The 24,909-nt window shown below is 34.6% G+C and overlaps 1 protein-coding gene across 9 annotated transcripts; it reads left to right on the forward strand.

Moving 5' to 3' along the window:
* Positions 1-7,406: 7,406 nt before the first annotated feature.
* On the forward strand, positions 7,407-13,151 carry LOC107922330 (probable UDP-3-O-acyl-N-acetylglucosamine deacetylase 1, mitochondrial). Of its 9 annotated transcripts, XR_005908878.1 has the most exons (9): positions 7,501-7,684; positions 7,754-8,062; positions 8,522-8,728; positions 9,580-9,678; positions 10,168-10,232; positions 10,925-11,069; positions 12,329-12,453; positions 12,598-12,704; positions 12,827-13,151. XR_005908878.1 is itself a non-coding variant. In XM_041086256.1 (8 exons), exons 1-7 carry the CDS (start codon positions 7,675-7,677, stop codon positions 12,661-12,663), a joined length of 897 nt encoding a protein of 298 aa, XP_040942190.1. In that variant the 5' UTR covers positions 7,486-7,674; the 3' UTR covers positions 12,664-12,704; positions 12,827-13,151. The 9 variants fall into 9 exon arrangements, 7 of the variants coding, with proteins under 7 accessions (XP_040942188.1, XP_016707807.2, XP_040942190.1 ...); XM_041086256.1 differs by lacking the exon at positions 12,329-12,453 and having other exon boundaries at positions 7,486-7,684; positions 7,758-8,062; XM_016852319.2 differs by lacking the exon at positions 12,329-12,453.
* Positions 13,152-24,909: the final 11,758 nt, after the last annotated feature.

Here is a 24,909-nt window from a genome sequence, read left to right on the forward strand (position 1 = left end):
AAGTTTTTCTTCTTCCTTCTTCAAGAAGTATTACTATATGAATCCTAAGAAACCTAAAGTATTTATTTCTCCTTTAAGCAGAAATTGTAGATCTGGATCTTTACCAATAATTACTCCATGTCAAGGTAAGATTTATGACTCTGCATGTTATTTTATGAAATATTAAGTCAGTAAGAGTGCATAAATAGTAAAATAAAGAAATAGGGTTTTGTATGAGGGCTATATGGGTTTGAGATAATGGTAAAAGTCATACGAGTGAGTTTAATGGGGTTCCTATGTTGTATAAACAGTGGTTGCTGCAATTTCTCATTGGATGTTGAATCTAGAATTAAAGTTTCCATCCGTGGTTGTTAAGTGAGTCCCTATACTAACTCTTTCATGTGTATTGTTCATACCAGAATATCTGTAGGAAGTTGATTAGGAAAGGTATAGCATGCGACTGTGGGTGATTATTAAAGGATATCTATGATCTTATAAACATGGGTTGAGGATAGTATATAAATTCGGTATGGAATCTAATAAGTTTAAGTAGGTGGTGATGGGTGTATAAGATTCTGTGATGATGAAATATGGATATGTATGTATGTCTGGATAGTATGTTATGTGATGTGAGTACTTTTGTTGTATGTTGGTGTTTTAGAATTATTGTGCTTAGTTTGTGTCAATACATGAAAGGTATGTAAAGTCTGGTTGAGGTCGAGCGCCAACATTTGTTGCAGACTCGAAGATACATGTAACACGGATTTAGCCTGGACTGATAATCTATTGTCGTTTTAAAGGTTTAGCATGGTACCCTTTAAAAAGGAATTATGAATGATGATTACCCAATGGGGTTCTTTGCGTGTCCCAAGACATTGATGGCAAACCTCACGAAATGTGAGTTTAGGCAAATTCATATCGTAAACACATCGGAAAAGGATAACCTTTGTGACGAAGTCTAAAAGAATAGCCTTTGTGGTGTATTACAAAATAATAGCCTTTGTGGTAAAGTCTAAAAGAATAAACTTTATGCCGTATTATGAAAGAATAACCTTTGTGGCGTATTCTAAAAGAATAGGCTTTGTGGCGCACTTTGAATGGACTGCCCTCATGGTGAATCCTAATAAGGCTCTCAGTGAAGAACTTTGAAAGATGTTCTTTGTGGCGGGCTCTACACTATGTAATTGGCATATTCAGCAGTAATCTGTGAAACTAGTAAGGATAATGTACCCATAGATTATATGGTGAAGTATCACATAAAACTAAGACTGTTACGCCCTAATTTTTGTTTACTAACGTGCGCAAGTTTATGACACAAGGGAGTTAGTAGCCTAATGGTTAAGAGTGTTAATTAAATCCTAATGATCCTATGTTTAAACCCTCACACTCCTATATTTTTAGTTTAATTTTTTTGACAATTCTAGAAGGTCAAACCCCTTATTGTCGTCCAACACTCCTTGCCTTGGAGAAAGGATTTCTTTCCTTTTGTGTTGAGTCAACATACCTTCTAAAACCCCTTTTTTCACTCATTTATTCCCTCATGATCCACTATTCACTCCCATTGTCCCCAAACCTACCATCTTTCCCCTTTGAATTCACTTGGCCGACCATAGAACCTAAAACCTTCCCCATTTCATTTTTAATTTTTCTTTTTGCTCTCCTCCTCTCCTTTAACTGCACTATCACCCTCCTCCACCATTTATTCTCATTTTTCTTCAATTTTCACCACCTTTAAAACCCTTTTACCTCTTTTCTCTTCCACTCCACCACCATACAAGGCCACTGCACTACCACCTCTCCTCCATCGTCATCGCTGTCGCTGATAACTCTTGAAAAGAGTTATAATTCATGCCTTTAGATTGGGTCAATTATTTGTACTTTATTTAGTTGCATTTTAGGATATTATTTTAGCATTTTTAGAACATTGCATAAGAAGCTTGGGCGATGCTTAAATATTATTATTTGTTACTTTTAATTGCATATGGAAGGGTTATGTTTTGTGGTTTGGCAAGTGCAAGATGAGGAGAAAGAAAGAAATAAATGAAGGTTTGCCATGGCAAAAGGTTGGACAGTTTGTCAACATGAATGCTGTGGCAATTCTAGGAAGATTGAGTCAACACTCAACGCATACCAGTTTCAGCTCAACTGTATTTGTTCCAGAAAAATCTGCCTAAAAAATAGGAGAAGATAATCTTGGGATGTTGGTTTTTATCCTATAAAAATAATTTAAAAAGAGGAGAATATAATATTGGGTTGTTGAAAAAAGAATTTAAAAAGAGAAGAAGATAAACATGGGTTGTTGGATTTACCTTAGGGAAAAAGTTGTAAAAAGCCAAAGGAGGAAACCCTAAAAGGCAAACAATAGTAAAGATCCTTAGGCAAAGATAGAGGGTAGTGGCTGAGTAGATATTAAAAGAGAAAGACGAAAGCAGTCCCTCTCAGCCATCGCAGGACACTGTGCTGCTGGAGTGTGAAATAGATAGACGAAAGCTGTCTTCCCGAAGTCTTCTGTATTTTTTAATTTTTCTTTCGTGAATTGAATAATGAAAATGGTGTTGGATGTTATATTGGTTTTGAATGTTATTTGCCAACCTATGAGTTAAATATCAAAAGGTTAGGATTACTTTGATGAAACTTTAACTATCTTTAATAGCTGAAGTATAAATTTGAATTATTTTTACTATTTCATTCAATTGTTTTATTCTTTAAAATGTATGTGAGCAATCCGTAGACATAGTCGACTGTGTAACATACCCTTAAATTAATCTAAAGTTTGAAATTGTTAGATTAGTTAGACCGTGGTTGAATGATATGAGCAAGTATTTGACATATACTTGTAGTAGACTCTAGACATAGAGTAATGTTCATACTGAAGGAAATAGTGCAGCGTACCATATTAAAGGCCTATAGACACAGGCAATGTAACTTGAGGTTTCTGCCTTCGAAAGAAACAGACCACTTTAGAACTCTTCTGAGCAGTAGGTTAAGTATGATTTTGCTGAGGCATTGCTAACAGGAAAAGTAGATTCTTAGTAATCTCGACCTTCCCACTCAAAATCGCTTAATCCTTATCTTTTGCCGTAGTATCTTTGCAACCATATCCTTAGTTGTTTATTTATCAGTTACATATTATTCATATAATCATTTTCATAATTGTCATTACATTTATACTTTTTTTTTGCCATAACATTTCCAAGTATTCATTAATTTCAAGTATTCATTAATTCCACATATTGCATACATCATTATTCCTTTCAATTGCCACTGCATACTTACCATAGCTTTACAATAGCATTAATCGCATTTTATTATAAAAACTTGACCACTTTACTGCCTCAATCCAATCCTTGTAGGAACGATACTCACTCATCACTTTATTACTTGATCCGACGTGTATACTTGCCCAATTCACATTTCGTATTCATACACGACATCCGTCGGCCGCCACCTAATTCTTCATTTTTCTTCTTTTCTCCTTTTCTTTTCGAAACTCACCTCCATAATCTCTTAATTTCAGTTTTTATATATTAAAAGATCATCTTTCATCCCATTTTCTAAACTTATTATTTTGTGTTTTATAGAGTCGAATCCCCCTCTTTAATAGACTTTTTAGGATTTATTCTCGAGCCTTTTCCTTCGCTAAATCATAAGCATAAAGGAGTTTCGTTTATGTTATAATCTCATATTAATATATTTTTTAAGGATGATACTAACTACTCGATTTTCTGCCTTCAAGAAGAGCCACTCGAAAATCCTAGAATTTGCGCTCCACTTGTAGAAGGGTGTGATTTAGTAATTTTTTTACGTAAGTGCTACCGATTCGCAATCGCTTTTAAACAATGGTTGTTATTTATTTGTTAAATTCGTACTAACTTGTGTGTTGGTCGAAACCATAGTGACTCAAGAAATCAGACTCTCATCTTTCAAAGTGGAATTAAGATTTATCAATCGGAGGTGTGGGGACTTTCTCTTAATAATAATGACTAATATTGATTAAATGATAAATAATACTAATAGCATAAGTATAATGCTTTTGTTTATATGATTCTTGAAAATATGATATTGGGTGAATATGAAAGTGTTCATAAAGATCGGTAAAATCTGATAAAAAAGGCTATCAAATAAGTATTTCTGAAACTTTAAGATCTATGCTGATAATGGTGATTTGGGTGATTTTTGTAATATGTTTCAATGTGTGATTCCTAGTACTCATGTCATGTGATTTATGGCTAATGAAAATGTATGCACAAGTGATGTGGAAATATGATTATCGATATTCTGATTTGCATGTTAAGCATGCCATATTCTGATATTCTAATTTACATGTTAAGCATGTCATATTCTAATATTCTGATTTTCGTGTAAAGCATGCCACTAAAAATCCGTTCCGTATGCCATATCACATGCATGAGGTGGGAAAAATATGTACGGAGGAAGTATCTAGCAGTAAATTTGCATTTTTTGGTGGTTTGTCAACAATATTTTGTATCTAGCAGTAAATCTGCAATATCTGGTGGTTCGACCATACTATTCTGTTTCTGACAGCTCGACTGTACTATTTGGTGGCTAATCCATATTATTGGTGTGATATTAGATGGATAAGTTATGGAGAACTTTTAATGGTGTGTAGCAGAGTTGTGTAGGACCCGTTTTCTAAAATCTACACTGTTTTCCAAAAGCGTTGCATTAACATCGTCATTACACATTCTGCCATATCTAATTTTGTGATTAAATAATTTATATGTTATGATTTGTTAAAAATGAGGTTGATATGAATTTATTTTGTGAATATTATTATTGGAGATCCACACTGGGCTTTTTAAGTTCACCCCTTTAAATTATGATATTTCAGAAAATCGAGGTTAGGATGGGCTCGGCTACGGAGACGCTCTCGATCATTTTTCTTTTAACTCTATTATTATTGGTATTTGATATTTTGGGATGTGTTTACTTAATATGGACTTTGGTTTGGATGTTGGTTTTTGGTTTTGGGACTTTGGATTTTTTATTTGGATTTTTATGCATGGTTCATGATTTAAAAAAAAAACTACCCTTTGAATGATTTGCTTTTCAATAATAAATTATAAGGGTTTTTTCATAATAATGACAAGTTTAAGCTCAATAAGGATGATTTCAAAATTCAAATTATGTTTTCAAAACTTGACAATATTTGCTCACAAAGCTAATATTTTGCGAAATGATTGTGAGATCTACAATTTCAAAATAACAAATAAATTTTAAATATCAAGATTTGTTTGCTGCGATAGTTTTAATTGAATTATGATGATTCCTTAAAAACACTATCAATATTTAAGTTTTTCTAAAATTAAAAGATAGCATCTAAAATTTGGTTTTACATACTATAAGACTTAAGGACGTTTTGCGATGACGATTTTTAAGAGAAAGCTTCTAAACGTTTTACTGAGCCATTGTATGACCAATGTAATCTTCGAGATTCGGCTATAACGTCTGGGCCGAATTTAGGAGGTTAGAAAGAGTCATTTGGAAGTGTATATTGCATAAGGACTTTAAATCGTTACGTTTGAAGGAGGTATGATATTTATAGTGTATGAAATATGGAATTTGAGAAGAGTATTCATCAAAGAAAGGTTAAAGGTCACGAACAATAAGATCATCATTTTGGCTCATCAATTGCAATGTGAAATTTAAAACATAGGTAAATGTTGTAACTCTCACTAAGTTCTCTTGAACTTATCTGTGTGTGTCATGTCACAGGTAAATTGATATGGTTTTTGCTGGGAGAGACGATGCTAGTAATACGCCAAATAAATAACCTATCAGATTATTATGCATATTAAGCGAGTTTAGCGGTGTATCCAAAGACTGAAATGTTACTTAGAGATCTATAATTTATGGTATCTGTAATTGATTATGATTTCAATATAGATATTATTGTAAATTAATTACTATGTGTTGTAGTTGTATTTACTCATTGTATTTACTTAGGCATTTTAGTTTGAAATTTTGTAATTAAGTAAGTTGTAATTATCTGTAAATTGAATAAGTAGATTAAGCTTGTGTTTGTATTCAAATGGTAATACCTAAGATCCGGATCCGGTTAATCGGATCAGGTTGATGGCGTTACATCGCAACACACCTAGTGTCCCAACACTAAGCTCCAATGTCTTGACTCCAAGCCTTCAAGGTTGCGACTCCAAGTTGATGGTTGAAGTGAAAGATCTCAGAGCCACTATCAAGGATGTCACGACACCAGCTAGGTTGTGTTGCGACATCGAGAACCCCCAAGCCAAGATTATGCTTACCATCGAGGATGTCTTGACACTGAAGTTTAACAGGGTGAAAAATACTACAGGGACAATATTGTGTCCAACACCAACTCAAGTTAACTCATGCACTCTAAAGGCATCTTTGCCAATTTTAGGGTTGTAATCTTGGTTGTATTAAAGGCATACATGATGCCAAACATGGAGGAGCCTCCTTTTATCATCTGTTTATTTCTCTCTTTTTTATTCCTTTTACCATTTTTATGTTTTCAGTTTTTCCTTTCTTAGCTTAGTAAATTAGTAGCTGTTAGTTTCTTCATTTTTACTTTAGCTTTAACTTTCTTACAATTAGATACAAAACTTTCTTTTGTTATTTTGATTTCTCTTTAAAGTATTTAATAGATTTTCTCTTTGTGAACTTTCAAAAGTGTAAAAATCTCATCTTTGGTTGTGCTTTCATCACTTTTATTGCTCCTATCATCTTTAACAAAGACTCTTCCAAAAGTCTTCAAGAATTTCTCAACTTAGCCTTTTTTATGTTTTCTTTGATGAGTCATTTAAGCATGAACTTGGTTGATATTTGTATGTTGATGATGAATATGCACTAAATCTAATGGTGGTTGGTTGATTGAAATGTTGTATGGTTAGTTTTTGGGTCAGTGACTAAATTGTAAAAATTGAACTAAATTGAATAGACTTTAAAACCTAGAATTGATGCCTCTCGGTAAACATTTAGATAGGTCAGACCAAGAGGAGAACCTATTGTGAACCAATTGATTGTCCCGATTTAGTTTAGTGAGTTCGAGAGATAAATCGGATTGAATCATCTGATTGGGTAAAATGGTGACCGAAAGGTAAAATCAAATCAATTAGGAAATTGAGTAATTCAGACCCCTAATCCAATAATTAACTAGCAACATGGATATCAACCAACCATTTTTGCCCCTATTGAATTGATATTTATGCATTTTTGTTATTTAATTTAGTCCTCCTAAGTATAGTTTAGCGTAATTAACCTTTGATGATGATTTACCATAATATAATACAGTGCATTGTCACATTGTATTTGTGACACGCTGTGTGTTCCACTATAACACATAAATATATTTTTTTATACAATACCTAAACTATCTACAACCTCTTCTCAATTTTTAAATAGAGGATAAAACACCTTCCAACACGATAACAATCTCAAATGCCAACGGTACTTGATGACTCTTGTACTTATGAATTTGCAACAATAAGGGAAGTCATCCAAGCTATCACTCAATGCTTTTGAATTTGTTTTTTTTTAAGGAAAAAGTTAAATGCCTTTTTAATATTTTCTTAACTTTAAAACCCGACAAAAGAAAGTCTAGCCATAGCTGTAAGTTTAACCTCGAATCATTCCGCTCTGGAACATGCGTCTCTCCGCCGCCATTAACTCTTTCAAGTCCTCCAATCTCATCTCATGGAAAACGGTACCTTCCCTCACTCTCAAAACATTCTAACCTAATCTCCATTTCCGTTAACTTCTACTGTGATCCCAGACAGGTAAGCTTCAACAAACCCTAGCGGGATGCATCGAACTGTCGGGAAAAACACTTCACTCGGGGAAGGTTTCGAAGGTAAAGATATGGCCGGGATTCGCCGGCGAAGGAAGGTACTTTGAGTTTCACTCAAATTTGATTCCTGCATCCATCGATTTTGTTCGAGAATCGCTGTTGTGTACCACTCTTTGCAAAGATGGATACAAGATTCGGACCGTCGAGCATTTGCTTTCGGCTTTGGAAGCTAAGGGCATCGACAATTGTAGAATTCAGATTCAAAGTCTCGATTCTGAGGATACTGAGGTCGAGGTTAGTGCCATAATTTTTGTTTGGATATCAAAATTGATTTAATTTGCTTAAATTTGCAAGTTTTGTTATTCATTTGGTTGTTACTTTTGTCACATTCTTTCCTTTTTGCAAGAAAAGCTACTTTTCCTGTAAGGTATTGTTGGATAATAAAATGCATGATTTTACATTTACATGGAACAAATATATATATTCAATTGTTTGTTCACTTCAAGACAAATTTGGAGCAAGCTAAAAGCATGAAGCTGCAATCCAACAGCCGGAAAGAACCTTTGAAGGCCATATTGTAGGATATGCGTTCTGGATTGAGGGATGAGCGATGAGATTTAAACGTAGTCAATGAATTTGTAGAGAGAACTGTTTAATGTAACATATAATGTACAAACACTGTAATAATTCTGCTGAGTCTCTTTTTTCATATAATTTTATAGATGGTGATGATTGGAATTTTAACTAACACAGGTTCCTTTTTTTGATGGGTCTGCAAATGCTTGGGTAGAGGCAATAGAACAAGTTGGCAGAAAAGAGGCCTTGGATCGGTGTGGCAACAATGTTGAGAAATTGGCACCACATTTGAGTGAGCCATTTTATGTTTCGAGAAATGATTCTTTTATGGCTGCCTTCCCTGCTTCAAAGGTTCACATATCTTGTGGAATTGACTTTCCAAAGGTAAATTCTTTTGTTCTCTGGTATGCTGATTGTTAACCACATTGAATTCAAATGGTAATTTTCTCGTTCGTCCTGCTTTACCTTTTCTTCTCTTTTTCAGGGGAAATAGGAAAACAGTTTATTTCCATTTTTTCACTTTATTTTCTGAGTTTACCGTCTAAGATACACCATTAATGCTTTTGTGCTTGCCCCTTTGTAATGAAATAAGCTGCTTGGATTGATACAAAATTTCTATCATTGGGAGTTCTTCAAGTTCAACAAGTGGCTACTTCATAAAGTTATTCAAATGAATTAGATACTATTATGAAGATGATTAGGTAGCTGAATGCCAAAATTGCTTGCTATAGTTAGAAAAAGAAACAATATTGCTTTCAAGCATGTCTCCTGGCTCTAATGCTGGACTAGAACCAACTAGATGGGGAAAAAGAAATATTCATCAGCCAGCTGGACCCAGAGGTGGTTGGCACATACCTCTGCACAAGCCAAAGGCTATTTTGAGTTTTTTTCACCTGCCAAGCAAGTCAGACCTATCTTTGCACAAATTTGGCTCATTTATTGAAGGAGCTTAGAATAAATGAGCCTAAATGACTTGTTCCAAAAAAAGAATTCCATTAAGTTTACAAGATAAACATAAATGAGGTTTGCTTGATTGAATGAGGTTTACAAGTTAAGCAAGTCAGACCTATCTTTGCACAAATTGCTTTTTCCTTGATCCTCTGTGCCTCGCTTTTGTTGGGCATCGACTTTAAGCATAATTTACTTTGGATTGATTTTGATCTATGCAGAAATTTACATGTCATTCATTTTTGGTGTATGCTCAAATACCTTTTTGACTTTTTTTATGGTTGCAGGTGCCTGCAATTGGATGCCAGTGGTTTTCTTCAGCTGCTCTGGATGACTCCTATGAAAAGCACATAGCATGTTCTAGAACTTTCTGCATCTATGAGGAGGTCCAATGTGAACTCATATCATCATTTCTGGTTATTGTTTTGTTCTAAAATCTAATGCACCAGAAATGTTTACCCGTATTACATATACGCTTTTTTCTCAATATTTTCCTTATTTTATCTCTAATATATTTCTCTACTATAGATACTTTTTATTTCAGCAAGTATAAAAGGTTTGAATTTGTGCATTTTAAAGTGCTTTCATTTCAAAATTTCAAAATTCCTCATCCCCTAAAGGTATCAAAGGGAGCCTTTTTTAAAAAAAAAAAATTGGCAGAAAATGATGTCACATCAACATTGTGCTGCTGCTTTGACTGAACAAAAAGAAAATTATCTGTACTTTTATTGGGTTATGATTTTATGGAATCATGTCAGGCAGTTAATTTCTCAGCTGGCTATAGTGTTTTTTTCCCTTCTCATGTCGCAAAGTATTGGAAATAGCTGCCATTGTTTCTATGTTGCTATTGCTAAATCTATGTAAAATCCATTCAGGTGGAACATATGTGCAGTATGGGACTTATTAAAGGGGGATCCCTAGACAATGCCATTGTATGCAGGTGAGATGTGAATGCTAAATTTATGTCAAGTTGGCTGATCACCTTATTCCTGTATGTAGTGTCATTTATTCAAACATAACCCCACAGATATGAAGACAATTTTTACTACATAAACAGCAAGCTTAATTTCTTCCTAAACAATAGATGAGAAGCGTGGGTTAGGTTGTAATTTTCATGCTGAGCCTCCTAGAGTCTGTACTGAAACAAAGAATGTTGCATCTTGGGAAATCTTTTATTGAGCTTTCTATTTTGTAATAGTGAGTAGTGACACCTTGGTAATTGTGAAAAGCAAGTAGTTTTGGTGAGTGGCAGGGTAATTTCGTTATTACCATATAAAAGAATAGAATGAATGCAGCATGCTGTTAGTTCTAGGTTGAGTGAATTGGATGTACAGTGAGCAACATGGATGGAATTTAGTTTCTGTTTTCCATACGATCTTGAGCCATGCTGAAGCACACACTTGATTCACTTCTACACAAATTTACTAATTAATGGTTTCTTGATAAACATTATGGTGTCTTTGATATTTTATGCAATTTACATTTGAAGTTTGAACGGCAGCAGATCTTGTAAAATTGTTTGTACATCAACAAATCTTGACAAGACTTGTATACAGTGGAATATTAGAAACCAGGAATCGGTTGATTTTCATTCTGTTGAATGGAATACTTAGTAGTCTTTTTCTTCTGCAGTGCTACTAAAGGATGGCTGAATCCACCGCTTCGTTTCCCTGATGAACCTTGTCGCCATAAGGTCTTGGATCTTATAGGTGACCTTTCCCTTTTTGCACGGTCTGGTAGTCAAGGATTTCCTATGGCACGAGTAATATCTTTCAAGGTAAGTGCGCTCTCTCTCTCCCTAGGGGTGAGTGTTCGATTGAATCGAGTCAAATTGAATAAAAAAATTTTAGTTAATTGAGTTGACGAGTTCTATTTTATCATCTTAATTTGATTTGAAATTTTTTTGAATCGAGTCTAGTGAAATGAAATTTGAGTCGAGTCGAATCGAATCAAGTGAAATTGTTCAAGTTAAATTAAAAGAATTAAACATGTCAAATTAAAATCTTGTTACAAAATAACTACTTCCATGTTAGAGACAATTTTGAAAACATATATATTTGAAAACTTTTTTAAAGTAAAATCATAAAAAAATAACTTATTTAGGTCCCAAAATAATTATTTTAGAAAATTTTTAAAATTTTAACTTTATATATTCTTTAGATATTTTTAAAAGTTTTTAATTTTTTTTTAAAAATATAAATTTTGAAATTTTATAAATATTTTGAATTATTTTGTAGTTTTTGTTGAGAGAGACTGATATGTTATTTTCAAAATTGATAAGGACCAAAAAAGTATTTATACCAATTCGTTATTCGAATTATTTAAATTATTCGAGTTATTCGAATTGTAAAATTAAACTCAACTCGAACTCGGAACTTGAATTATTTATTCAAGTTGACTCAAATAGTTTGATTCAATTAACTCAAAAATCGAATTTTTTTTCGAATCGAATTGAGTTTGCTCACTCCTCTCTCTTTTATTTATATTCTGTTTATTACTTTATTATTGATAAATATTTTTCCAAGTAAAATGAGGTTAAAGATATATCTTCGCCATGCCCAAAGTCTATACATGTTCTATGGTTTAGACTTGTAAGACTAATATAATATTAAGATTAAGTAAAATTGTGGGGGTGGAGCGGGGCGGGTCAGGGGTGAAAGTCTCGAGTAAAATCAGTTTCGGCTTAGTGCAGAATATACTCATAGAAGTTGGGTTGGGTCCGGGGTGAGCAAAAAACTTCCTTGCCATGTTGCCAATCCTGCTTCTATTTCTTTAAATGAAGGTTGACCATTATCTATTTATACATGTGAAGTAGTTAATTTGGGTTTATGGAGAAATAACCAACTATGCACTTAAGACTTAGTTTGGGTTTATGGTGAGCGAGAACTGCAAGATTCAAGACCTTCTGATTTTTTGTGGTCATCTCCCTGCCATTTACTGGTTATGAAAATTTTAGGGTTTTTGATTAGTATGCTAGAGATAAATGTAGTTTTACTTCTGACTGGTGGTGGTAAAATTTCCGTGAAATTTTGGCAGTAAGAGTTGCGGTCTCAAAGTATTCATGCCACAGAGACCTCTCCTCTTCAACATCTGAAGAGCAAGACAGAGGTTGAGATACTTAAAAAACTTCTTCTAACCAGCTAGACAGCCACTGTGGTGAGGTGGATATGGTCATGAATTGATGCTGGCATTTTGTTGTCATAACTGGAAACATTTAGCTCAAATCACTTTCGGTCTGAATTAATAATAAGTTGTATTATATATAGAGAGATTCAATTGACGTGGCAACTTTGAACGTGATACAGGGTGGTCATTCACTTAATGCTGATTTTGTACGCCGACTGTCGGGAATCACTGTGCAAGAAACTTAATGGTCTTTCTCCTCAGAAATTTTCTAGTTTGCATATCAAAGGTTAGAAATGTCTGGCTTAGAGGTCTGCAACATCGTTTTAAGTATGAAGACAATTAGGGATGTTGAAGGGACATGAAAACTTGAAGGGTAAGTTAACCGAGGTGTGTTTTCTGACTGTCAAGGTATAAAATCCAGAAATGCTGCAGTTTCTTACAATTTTGACGAGTCCTTGCTTTGAAACTGTAAGTCTGCACCTAATTTATGATTCCTTATTCATTTATTTATTTAAAGATGCTTTGTTTTGGGGAGCTTTATTGGCTGCTACCAACCATGCTTCGTAGTTAAGCTGTTAAAACAAAACTTAAAAGCATAGGTGATTAAACTGTTGGACGAAACTTCCAGATGATCTATTGGGTTTGGATCAAGTCTTGTGTTTTTTTTTTCTTTTGCCTTTTCAAAGATTGATTGTTGTCTTTATTGTAGCTCTAAATGGTCTTTCCCCCTTTCTTTTTCTTCTATTTTCAAGCTGCTTGTAGTCACTGTTATTTTATTCTATTATTAAAAAAATTGTAAAAAACTTAATTTTCTTATTATATTTAACTTCTCTTAAGAAACTCGAAACTTCTCAAGTTCCGATAATTGAGACTAGTGATTTCATGAAAGGGGTGCCCACAATTTATTTTATATTAGATTGTTTTGCTCTTCAATTTTTTAATATAATTAGATATTTATTAAAATTTCCAATTATAATGACTGAAATTATTATTTTTATTAATTATAAAGTTAATTGAGCATTTTAAAGAAAAATCAATTTGCCAAATTGTAATAGACATAAATCAATCTATTATGTTTACATTTATGCTTTAATTTGATGGTTAATTTAATTTTATAATATTATTATTCAATTAAAATATTTTATAACCTTAATTAGTTTAGTTAAAATATTGGGGTTTATTTTTTCTTAAAAAGACTAATTTTTGTGTAAGAAAAGGTGTGTTAACACGTTACCATTTTGATAAAAATAATTAAAGGAATTAACTATTTAGAGTAATTAATGTTATGATAGAAAAAAAAGTTTAAAATACAAAAAGATTAAATTCTTAAAGGTTAGCATGGTAGAAAGATCAAAATTACAATTTAATGCTATGGGATGAAAGGAAAGTTGAACAGCGGTCTACCACTTTTAAAATCCTATTAATTATCGTTAATTGCATTTTCATTTGTAATTGTGCTTTTCAATGTATTTAAATAAAACGGGGCGTTTTGGCTGGGTGGGGAAGGCTATGATATGCTTTGCAACCCTTTTTAATGAAATGGATCGTACTAGCTAGAATGTACAATTGTCTTGAATCCGTTATTTTGTTGTTTAGCTACCAGACAAATGGCAAGGATAGTTATGAAAATACAGCACTGAATTTCTCAACTAATTCTCTCTTCTCTCGTGCTCCTTCCTCCCTATTCTTCTTTCTTTCTTTCCCTCTTTATCTCTTGTGAACTTCTCTATATTTCTGTTACGTACCAAAGGTATAGAGGTCCAACGATCCTCATGTCTAGCGGTGGTGTAACTACTAGGTTGCAGAAAGACATGGGAGAGATGCAGAAGGAATTGTCACAGCTACAAACAGACTTGGCACAAGTGGACGTTAGAATAGATTCACAGTTGAAGGAGTTTCATGAAGAAATGCGTTCGAAAATGAAGGGTCTTTTTGAACAGTACATGGGACTGACATCAACGACACCCTCTAGCCACTTTTTAGACAAGGGAAAAGGGGTTTTAGGTGGCTTACCTTCAGGGTTTGTACCCAAAAAATCACTGGTGCTTTCACCGATGCAGGATAGTGGGCACCTAGGGCTCTTCTCTAACCCTAGTTCCATAGAATCTGTTGGGAGAATACTCAAGTTTGGCTGTCTGAGGTTTGACGGTGAGGATTTTCAAAGCTGGTGGTCTAAGCTAGAATAATTTTTTGAGGCTAAAAGGTTACAGGAACAAACTAAAGTCAGAACAGCTATGCTTCACATGGATAGAAAGGCTCTGGATTGGCACCACTTATTCTTCCAAAAACATGGGGGCCTTCACCAGATCACTTGGGACACATATGCTAGAGGCCTCAAGGATAGGTTTGGTTCTTCCACAGCCGTCGACCCTGTGACTGAACTTGTTGCTCTCAAATAACAGGGAACAGTGGATGCCCACCACGACCAATTTGTGAGTATACTAAACCAGCTACGTTTACCTGAAAGTTATGCTTTGAGCATATTTGTTTACAACTTTAAATCGGAGATATGATAGTATCTTAAGTTGTTTAAGCCTCAAACCTCAGTGGAAGGGTATTCTTTAGCTAAACAAGTGGAGGAGATAATGTCCACTACTCAAAAGAAAAGGGTAGCATTTGGGGGTAGTGGAGGTTACTCTAGACCTTTATTTTCCATTTCTTGAGTAACAACTCCAATAACTGCACCAAACTTTAATGTGGGTTCTAATTCAATCTCCAATAGTAAGAAGCCACCTCTTAAGTCATTGTCTAAATTTGAAATAGAAGAATGCAGAAGGAAGTGCCTATGCTTCTGGTGTGCCTCCAAGTATGCATCAAAACATAAATGTGCCAAATCACAATTCTACCAGCTCATAGTAGAACCCCAACTTGAACTCTTGGGAGACCCCAAAGGCCCAATAGTGGAGGAATTTTAGGATTGTCCTGAACAATTAGAGAGTTTGGACCAAGAACTTGAAAATTCACCTAGTACTGTCCTTACATGCATTAAAAGGGTTTCAAGGGCATAACACCATGATGATAGCAGTAAAGATGGGAAAAGTGGAGGTGATTATCTTGGTAGACTTGGGTAGTACGCACAACTTTGTTGATACCAAGCTGGTTAAAAGATTGAAATTGTCTGTGGAACAGTCTTGTCAGTTGAAGGTCATGCTAGCTAATGGTGGGAGCTTAACTACTAGAGGATTATGTAGGGCAAGAGTTTGCTATTGATTTCATGATTTTACCAGTTAAAGGGTGTGGTGTAGTTTTAGAGATTTAGTGGCTGTTGACCTTGTGATCAATTGTGTGGAATTTCAGGTCACTTACTATGCAATTTGAATATGAAAGTCATAAATGTAGTCTTAATGGTGTTGTTCTAGGAGGGTTACAACTCCTTTCGGGTTACCAACTTTCTAAGTGTTTACAAATGAATGCAACCATCCCCTACTTTATGCTATGTACTTCTGACCAACAGATAGCCTTGAGTCTGTTACCTGTGCCAATCAGGGAGGACTTGCAACAGCTTCTGCTTGAATTTCAAGATCTTTTCCGAGTGTCAAGGGGTTACCTCCAAATAGACTATAAGACCACAAAATTTCCTTACAAGATTAGACTAAGGTGGTGAATATCAGACCTATAGATACCCTTCCCTTCAAAAGACAGAGTTTGAAAAGCTTATACAAGAAATGCTCCAGGCAGGGGTTATTAGGGATAGTAGCAACCCTTTTGCATATTCTATTGTGATGGTGAAAAAGAAATATGAGAGTTGGAGACTGTGCCTGGACTACCGATAGTTCAACCAACTTACCATTAATGATCATTTTCCTATACATGTTATAGAGGAGTTACTTGACGAGCTTGGACAAGCTCTGGTTTTCTCTAAGTTGGACCTACGATCAGGATATCATCAGATCCAAATGCATGATTCAGACATTTTTAAGACAACTTTTCGTACACATGAAGGGCATTATGAATTTTTGATTATGCCCATTGGCTTTACCAATGCTCCCTCAAGCTTTCAGTTACTGATGAACTCAGTCTTCAAGAAGTTGTTGAGGAAGTCAGTAGTGTTCTTTGACGATATTTTAATATATTCCCATGGCTGGTCTAATCATTTGATCCACTTGAAGGAGGTGTTACAACTCTTAAGGGATAATCAATTCTTTGCAAAGTAGAGTAAGTGCATATTTGGTATCCACCAGATCGAGTAGCTTGGGCATGTAATTTTTAGGGGATCAGTTACTATGGACGCAACTAAGGTAGAATGAGTTCTTGATTGGCCTACTCCTAAGTCGATGATGGAGTTGATGGGGTTCCTTGGGTTGTCAGGCTACTATAAACGATTTATCAAACATTATGAAATTTTAGCTCGTCCACTTATAGATTTACTCAAGAAGGACGTTCCTTGGAATTGGACTACATCTACCAATGCTTTTGAGATGCTCAAATAAGTAGTTTGTAAAGCACCAGTCCTCTCACTTCCAAATTTCAAAGAAAATTTTGTGTTGATATGGATGCTTCTGAGTAGGGTATAGGGGCAGTTTTGCAACAGAAAGGGAGGCCTGTAGTATTTTTAGCAAAAGGGTTAGGGATAAAACATCAAGCAGTCTTCATTTATGATAAAGAGATGCTAACTGTTTTGTTGGCAGTGAGAAAATGGCATGCTTACTTGGTGGGTAGGAGGTTCCAGATCAGAACGGATCATCACAGTTTGAAATTTTCGGTTGACAAACAACTAATCATGCCATTTCAACAAAAATGGGTAGTGAAAATGCTCGGGCACGATTATTATATATCCTACAAGAAAGGTAGCCAAAACAAGGTGGATGATACCTTGTCTCGAATGGTTCATGAAGGGCAGTTTTTGCAATGCATCAGCAGCACATCGTGGCCAGACATGTGGACTCGAATTAAGGAATCATGTCTCACTAATCCACACTTGTAAAATATGTCAGGAACTTCAACGGGACCCCCAATCCCATTCCCATCCCAAATACTCGTGGGATGGAAAAATGCTTAGAAGGAAAGGGAAGGCAATTGTAGGTAATGATCCTGATATTAGAAAAAAGTTGTTTGAGTACTTTCACAGTGGCCTTATGGGAGGTCATTCGGGTGTACATGTTATGAGGCACCGATTATCAAGATTAGTCTACTAGAAGAGCTTGTCCAGGGATGTGAAGATGTGGACTAGGAATACCTTACTTGTCAAAAGTGTAAGGCTAATTTGTCTGCTTCTCTAAGGCTTTTACAACCCCTCCCTATATTGAATTGAGCATGGAAGGCCATTAGTATGGATTTTGTAGAAGGTCTTCCAAAATCTCAAGGCAAAAATGTGATCCTTATAGTGGTGGATTGGTTAACCAAATATGTGCACTTTTTGGCCTTTGCTAACCCATTCATAGCACTGACTGTTGCTCGGGATTATATGAGGCATATTTACAAATTGCATGAAGCCCTAGAGTCTATATTGTTAGATGGTGACAATTTTTGTTAGTAATTTTTGGCAAGAACTGTTCAAACAGATGGGGACTAGACTGCATTTATCAATTGCTTGCCATCCTCAAACAGATAGACAGACAGAGGTTTTGAATCGTTGTTTGGAAGGATATTTGCATTTTATGATAGGTGAATGCCCTAAGGAATGGTTATTGTGGTTACCACTAGCAGAATGGTGGTACAACACCACCTATCACTCGGCTATTCAGACTACTCCCTATGAGGCGCTATATGGTCAGAGCCCCTCACTACACATTCCCTATCTCGTTGGATCCTCACCAGTAGCAACGGTTGATCAAAGTCTTCCAAACTGTGAGCAAGCCAGGAAGCTATAGCAATTTCATCTCAAAAGAGCACAAGAGAGGATGAATCAGATAGCTAATCGAAAGCGGTCTAATCAAACTTTTAATGCGGTGATTTGGTGTATCTAAGGCTACAACCCTATAGGCAGCATACTGTGAGAAAGTTAAAGAACCAAAAACTCTCCCCTGAGTTCTTTGGACCTTTTTCAGTGGAAGCTAAAGTGGGAACGATTGCCTATAAATTAGCTCTACTAGTGGGCGCTCGAATTCATCATACTTTTCATGTGTCTCAACTCAAAAAACACATTCGTAAAGCTCCTTCCTCTCTTACCCTTCCCTTAATTGGTACTGATGGGGCACTACTCAAGGAGCCAGTGAGAATTCTAGACCGTGGAATGGTGAAAAAGGGGAATCATGCTGCTACTGAAGTACTAGTTGAATGGGGTAATACCTTTGCTGGAGACTCTACTTGGGAGAACCTACAGGAGCACCAATGGAAATTTCCAGATTTTGATCCTTGAAGACAAGGATCTAATTCGAGTAGTGGGCAATTGTTATGGGACGAAAGGAAAGTCAAACAAGGGTCTACCACTTTTAAAATTCTATTAATTATCGTTAATTGCATTTTTCAATTGTAATCGTGCTTTTCAATGTATTTAAATAAAACGGGGTGTTTTGGTTGGGTGGGGAAGGCTATGGTGCAAAACGATACATTTTGCAACCCTTAGGACAGTTTAATGAAACGGATCCTACTAGTTGGAATGTACAGTTGTCTTGAATCCATTATTTTGCTATTTAGCCCCCAAACAAATGGCAAGGATGATTGTGAAAATACATGACTGAATTTCTCATCTAATTATCTCTTCTCTCCTGCTCCTTCTTCCCTGTTCTTCTCTCTTTCTTTCCCTTCTTATCTCCGGTGAACTCTCCATTTCTGTTACGTACCATTTAATTGCCATCTTATAATAACTTTGAATAGAGATAATAAGTAATAACGTAACACCTGGAGACTTGGGCTTTTTTATATATAGTCTATAGATATATCTATAAAAAAGAACCCCCATAATTTATTATTGGTAGAAAAAAATTATGCCCTCAAAATATATAGAAAAAAAAATGTTTTCGTTTTTTTCGCGCATTATTTAATCTAACCCTTGAATTATGATAAAAATATCAGAATTGGATGAAAAGAAATGTCTTTATTTGCTGACTAGAATACTGCATGATAGTTCATATGTATTTATTGTTAAAGTGATGCTGTTGCCACGTCAATAACTAATAAAAAAGTTAAATATAGATAAAAATATTAAAAATATATTAATTAATTTTTTATTTATTTTAATCAAGAGAGTCAGTTGTATGTTGTCAAGGAGTGGTATTGCGAGGAGGTATATGGAGACAGTCTTTCCAAATGCTCCATCGGTTACTATGAGCGGTCCCCTGATAAGGTGACGTTGGCAGCGGAGATGGGATCTCCTCGTTGTTGTAGTTCAACGCCGGCGTGTTCGCCTTGCTGGATAGACTCCTTAAGACTTTTCACGTCACCCCACCAACACCTTTTGCAGAGCCAGTAGTATTCTGTGTTATATCTTAATTGGTTTGGCTACCATAATTTTACAACAAAAATAAAATCAATTAGTCTGTTTTATATGGCTTTTTATTTTTCGCTAATTATTGTTTTGGTCATTATTTGCAAATGGACAAGATATCTTGAATATGTGTTTTCAAAATGTGTACAAACGCTTTTTTTAAATAACTTTAATTAATTAATTAATTATGAAAATGATTCAAGTGAAAAATGATATACAAAAATGATTTGAAATCTACAATGACCGTCGATATTGCCTGATAGACCGGCGACACCTCCCTCTCATCATTAGCCAATCATCGACTTTTTTAAAAAAAAATATACTTTTGGCTGCCACCAATGTGTTAGGTGGAACCAGTATATATTTTTTAAAATACCCGTTAAAATATGAGTATTCAGGGAGGAAAAAAAGAGAAAAACTAATTTTTTTAATGGGTGTCATCGGTCTGTTAGGCGACATTGGTGTCAATTTAAAAAAAAATTGGTGCAGTCGGTGTGTCAGGCGGCACCGATGGTCCAGTGACACCATCAAGTGACACCACCCAATATATATACGCCATTAGTCCGTCAAAAACATTTGTATGAGTTTCGGTTTTTGTTGAACTTTTTTTTTAATCTGTTCAAGAGAGAAAAAATAAGGAAAGATTTGTGTTTAGTAGGATAAGAGAAAATATATATTGTATCGAAGATGAATAATCAATTCTTCATATACGTTCATTTTGAGGGAGTAATTTTATAAATAGTAGTTGATTGTGTATTTGAATCTCGTTAGAAAATAGGAATGAGGTTTAATAAGAATGTAAAGGTCGAAGAAATGAAATAAAAGATTAGTGCTAAAATAGCTCTTTGTAACACGCTATACCCAGCCCAATTTATTGAAGCCGAATATAGGATACCATAACACTTAACAAAAATTTTAAAATGGACGATGTAACAATCCGTTTGCAGTGGTATCAGAAACAGTGGTTTCAGGACCACGATTCCAATGAGTGAGTTAGTATTTTATTAATTATTTAATATTTATGTGTATTTATTAGATTTGTATTTAAATTTGGTTAAAAATTTTAATTTTTAGTTAGTTAATTAAGTAAAAAAAACTAAATTGTAAAAGATATAAAAGTTGATTTCTATTAGTTAAAAGGGTCAAATGATTATAGAATGTTAAATTAATGGACTTAGATGGTAATTATACCATACATAATGATAGTGGACAATTATGGACATGTTTTTGTTAATTATTAAGTTAATAACATAGGGTAAAATGGTAAATAGATAATAAAAATGTAAATTAAGTAAAATCAAGTTGTCATCTTCCTCATTTTTGCCTTGTTGAACCAAAACACCATTGAAAGGGGAGGGAAGCTTTCGGCCTTGGTTAAATTCACATGCATGGTATGGTATTTTGTCCCATTTTTAGTAATTTTTATGTTTTTGAGTTCGTATTAACTTAATCTAGCTAACCCGGGGTCAATTTGTAAAACTGTTAAATGTTATAGATTATGCCATTGATGTGTTTTTGAAATTTTATGGTAGATTGAAAGCTTGGTTGTTAAATAGACTTATTTTGTTAAGTGATTTTTGATGATTTTAAGGTTTAGGGACTTATTTATATGAATGGTAAACTTTAAGGAAAATATGGTGAAATAATGAAAATATGGACTGTATTGGACCCTATGAAAAATTATTTAGCATGGTATTTCAATGATTATGGTTAAATTGTGAGTTTTGAGTTTAGAGACTAAATTGTATAAAAGTTGGTAATTTTGTAAAAGTGACGTGTAAGGGCTTAATTGTGTAAAATTGCTTATTTAAGTGCTGAAATGGTATTATTTAAATGAAATTATTATTTAGATCAAAAAACACAACAATCAGATTTAAATCGACGAAAAGCTAAAGTATTGGATTAGTTGTCGATTCTATTTTTGCAACTGTTGTAGCGAGGTAAGTTCATATAATGGTAAACTTGTTAATTTCCATTTTAGATAGATGATTGTTTAAGGTTATTCTTTGTATAACTTTTATTGAATACAAATTTGTTAATTAGTAAGTTGGATTAAATTGTAATGTCATTTCAATTGATGAATAATTGTGAAAAATGTGAGTTTCATGAATGTTTATATTAGAAAAGGTATAATGGAAAGAATTTAAAGGAATTAATATGGAATATGTCCTGTTTGACCCTCGAGAATACTTAGGATACAAATGACATGCCATTAGAGGTTATATGGATTCGAGTGTAGGTCTTGGATGTTCTACTGATGGCTGAGGTCCTGCATTTGTTGTGGATTCTCCACAGCTCATGTGAGTAGCATCGTATAGCTTAACACCTTGACCCACAGCTTGTGTGAGAAGACCCATTTAACATCCCGTGTGAGCATATATGATTGCAGGTTACAGTCACAACTCGTGTGAGCAGTTCTCAAGTATCCGATGATATTCTATTTGGTTCAACGGGTGATGAAGGTTTAATTTGAATATGTATGTAAATGAAAAGGTTTATGTTATTATAAGATGGAATGGAAAATGTTGGTGTATGTGTTTAAAATGAAAAAGGTATTAATTGAACGCATGATGGATGATATGTATAATGATTGCTTATTGAGTAATGTTTCATGAAATGGGATGAAATTATATGCTTATCTACTCACCTACTAACCTTGTGAGGTGGAGCATTAGAGAAGAAAATTTTACTCATGATATAATGAAATTATGCTTGGTTTAAATCATAATATGTTCTGTAAGTTTGATTTCCATTTATACGAGCTTACTAAGCACTAAATGCTTATATAGTTGTTTCCTTTGTTTTGTAGATCATCGAAAAGCTCGATCGGTTGGAATCTCGTCGGAGCACAATCACATTATCCATCTGTCATTTTGGTAGTTTTTGGTTAAATTGGAAAATGATTATAAATGGCATGTATAGGGCTAAAATGTTATCTTGGTCCTTTGGTTGTTTTGAGTTTGTGCTAAACCTATTTGTGGTTAAATGCCCTAGTTGTGGTTGGTTTGTAAATGATGATATAAATAAGTGACGTTGGGTTTGTGCATGTTTTTGTTTAAAGTAGTTACATTATGGTTATATGCTATGCAAATGAAATGGTTGTTTGGTATTTATGATTTATGTTAAGTGAATGAACTTGAGATGTTGAATTGGATTAAGTTTCATATGTGAATTGTGGTGCCTTTTGATGGCATATTGGTTAGACATAGGATGGATGATTTTTGGCATGTTCTTGGTGCGCTTGAATGTGTTTTTAACCATGTGAAATAAGCTAGGTATGGTGTGTCTTGGTGTGCAAGAATTGATGCTTGATTTGGCTTGCATTAGGGGTTAAATAGGGAGTACATGACTTGGGACATGGGCTGCCACACGGTCGTGCACCACACACAGCCACCCTACACGGCCATCTGTCATTTAAATTTTAGGTGTAGGATGAACCACACGGTCTTAGAGAGTTACATGGCCTGGCTACATGGTCGTGTAACCAAACTTCAAATGTATATATAGTCTGGCACATGGCCTGCGATAGGGCCGTGTAACCCTATTTCGAATACCCATATGGGTGGACACAGGCTGGGACACGACTGTTTGTCCCATACATTGAATACTCACATGGCTGTGTGACCCTTGTTTTTGAAATTTTTCAATTTATCCAAAATTTTTTGTTTAGTTTCAAAATGATCCCTGAATGTTTTTAAACTATTTTTAGGACCCCGTAAGTTCAATTTAAGGATCGTAAGTGCATTTTTACTTTAGTAAAAAATGAATTATTGGATGTTATCATTTAATCTGTATAATTGTTTCTATTTGATATTAAATATTTGATTTGTACAGTAACACTTTGTAACCCTACTTCAGTGACGGAGACAGGTTAGGGGTGTTACAGGAGAAGATTTCACTGAACTTGCTTCTTACCTATTTATTTTTATTCTAAGTCAAAGATTTTGAAAGTAAGCTTTTGTTTGATTACAATTGATTCTCAATGATAGTATAAGACAATATCTCTTAAAACTTTATTAAAACAGACTCAATTGTGGCGTATAATTCTATTTTCCATTTAAAAACATTGTACACAAGTGTCCCTCTGTATGCATAATGTCGCTCTTCGATCATCCACATTGGCACATTCCTGGTTTGGTTCCCTCTGGCAAACTTGTTCAGACTTAATAACTTGCATTGCAAATAAACATTCATAAGTTCAATGGAACTGAACAAGTCTCAACCAACATTACCTTTTAATGTTATTGTTGAAATCCTTGACTTTGAGATTTTGGACTTCCTTTCAGACCTTGGCGAATACATTTTTGATTCCTTGTTGGCAGATAATCATATGTCAATCTCTACACTTAACCATATTTTACACATTTCATCCAATTGGCGGATCACAAAATTCACCCCATATTCCGAATCCCATTACACAATTTCTTTGCAAATAGTAGTTGAATGCACTTCTCAGAATGATACCTAACTGATGCTACTCTTGATAGATTCCTTTATAGGATCTAGCAATTATCAGCACACCAGCTACATCGTATTTTCAAATCAGTCCAGACAACCAAACTTATAAGAATATAGATTTTTAATTCAAGAAATAGAATCTTAGATGACATTCAGTACAGAGCTTAAGAAATTCCAAGTTTGACGGACACTTGCACCACCAATATTCCAAATACACAAAGTTCCCTAACATGGCGGATCACTATGCCGGAATCATTAAATGGGTACACTATCGAGAAATCTTTCAAATAATGCCTCATAGACATGCCCAGGTCTTGCCACAGGGGTGGAATATCAACTCGTCGTTTAGGCGTTGCAAAATTAACAATATAGACCTTCAAGAAAACTTGCCACAAGTATTCTTCAGATTATCCCACCACTAAGGCTTTTTGAATAATATGCCACAAAGATTTTACAGAGAGTTTTTCACCAAGCCTTCATAGAAAGTTCACCATAAAGGCTTCACAGAATATGCTATGGTCATGGTCTTTTGATAATGATTGTCACATTGGTCTTTTCTTGTGTTTACTATCCCGACGGACGTCACCAAAGCACCACTGTGGGGTTCATTATTGTATATCATGTTTTCCCAATACTCTGCTCGAACCCCCTTAACGACAACATACAT

The sequence above is a fragment of the Gossypium hirsutum genome, chromosome D01, assembly GCF_007990345.1.
Source record: "Gossypium hirsutum isolate 1008001.06 chromosome D01, Gossypium_hirsutum_v2.1, whole genome shotgun sequence".
NCBI lineage: Eukaryota > Viridiplantae > Streptophyta > Magnoliopsida > Malvales > Malvaceae > Gossypium > Gossypium hirsutum.

Coding starts and splice junctions, on each gene's coding strand:
- LOC107922330 (XM_016852318.2), top strand. CDS start 7,625: ATGCGTCTCTCCGCCGCCATTAACTCTTTCAAGTCCTCCAATCTCATC. Junction 7,685..7,753: donor ATCTCATCTCATGGAAAACG/GTACCTTCCCTC, acceptor CTGTGATCCCAG/ACAGGTAAGCTTCAACAAAC. Junction 8,729..9,579: donor GTGGAATTGACTTTCCAAAG/GTAAATTCTTTT, acceptor TTATGGTTGCAG/GTGCCTGCAATTGGATGCCA.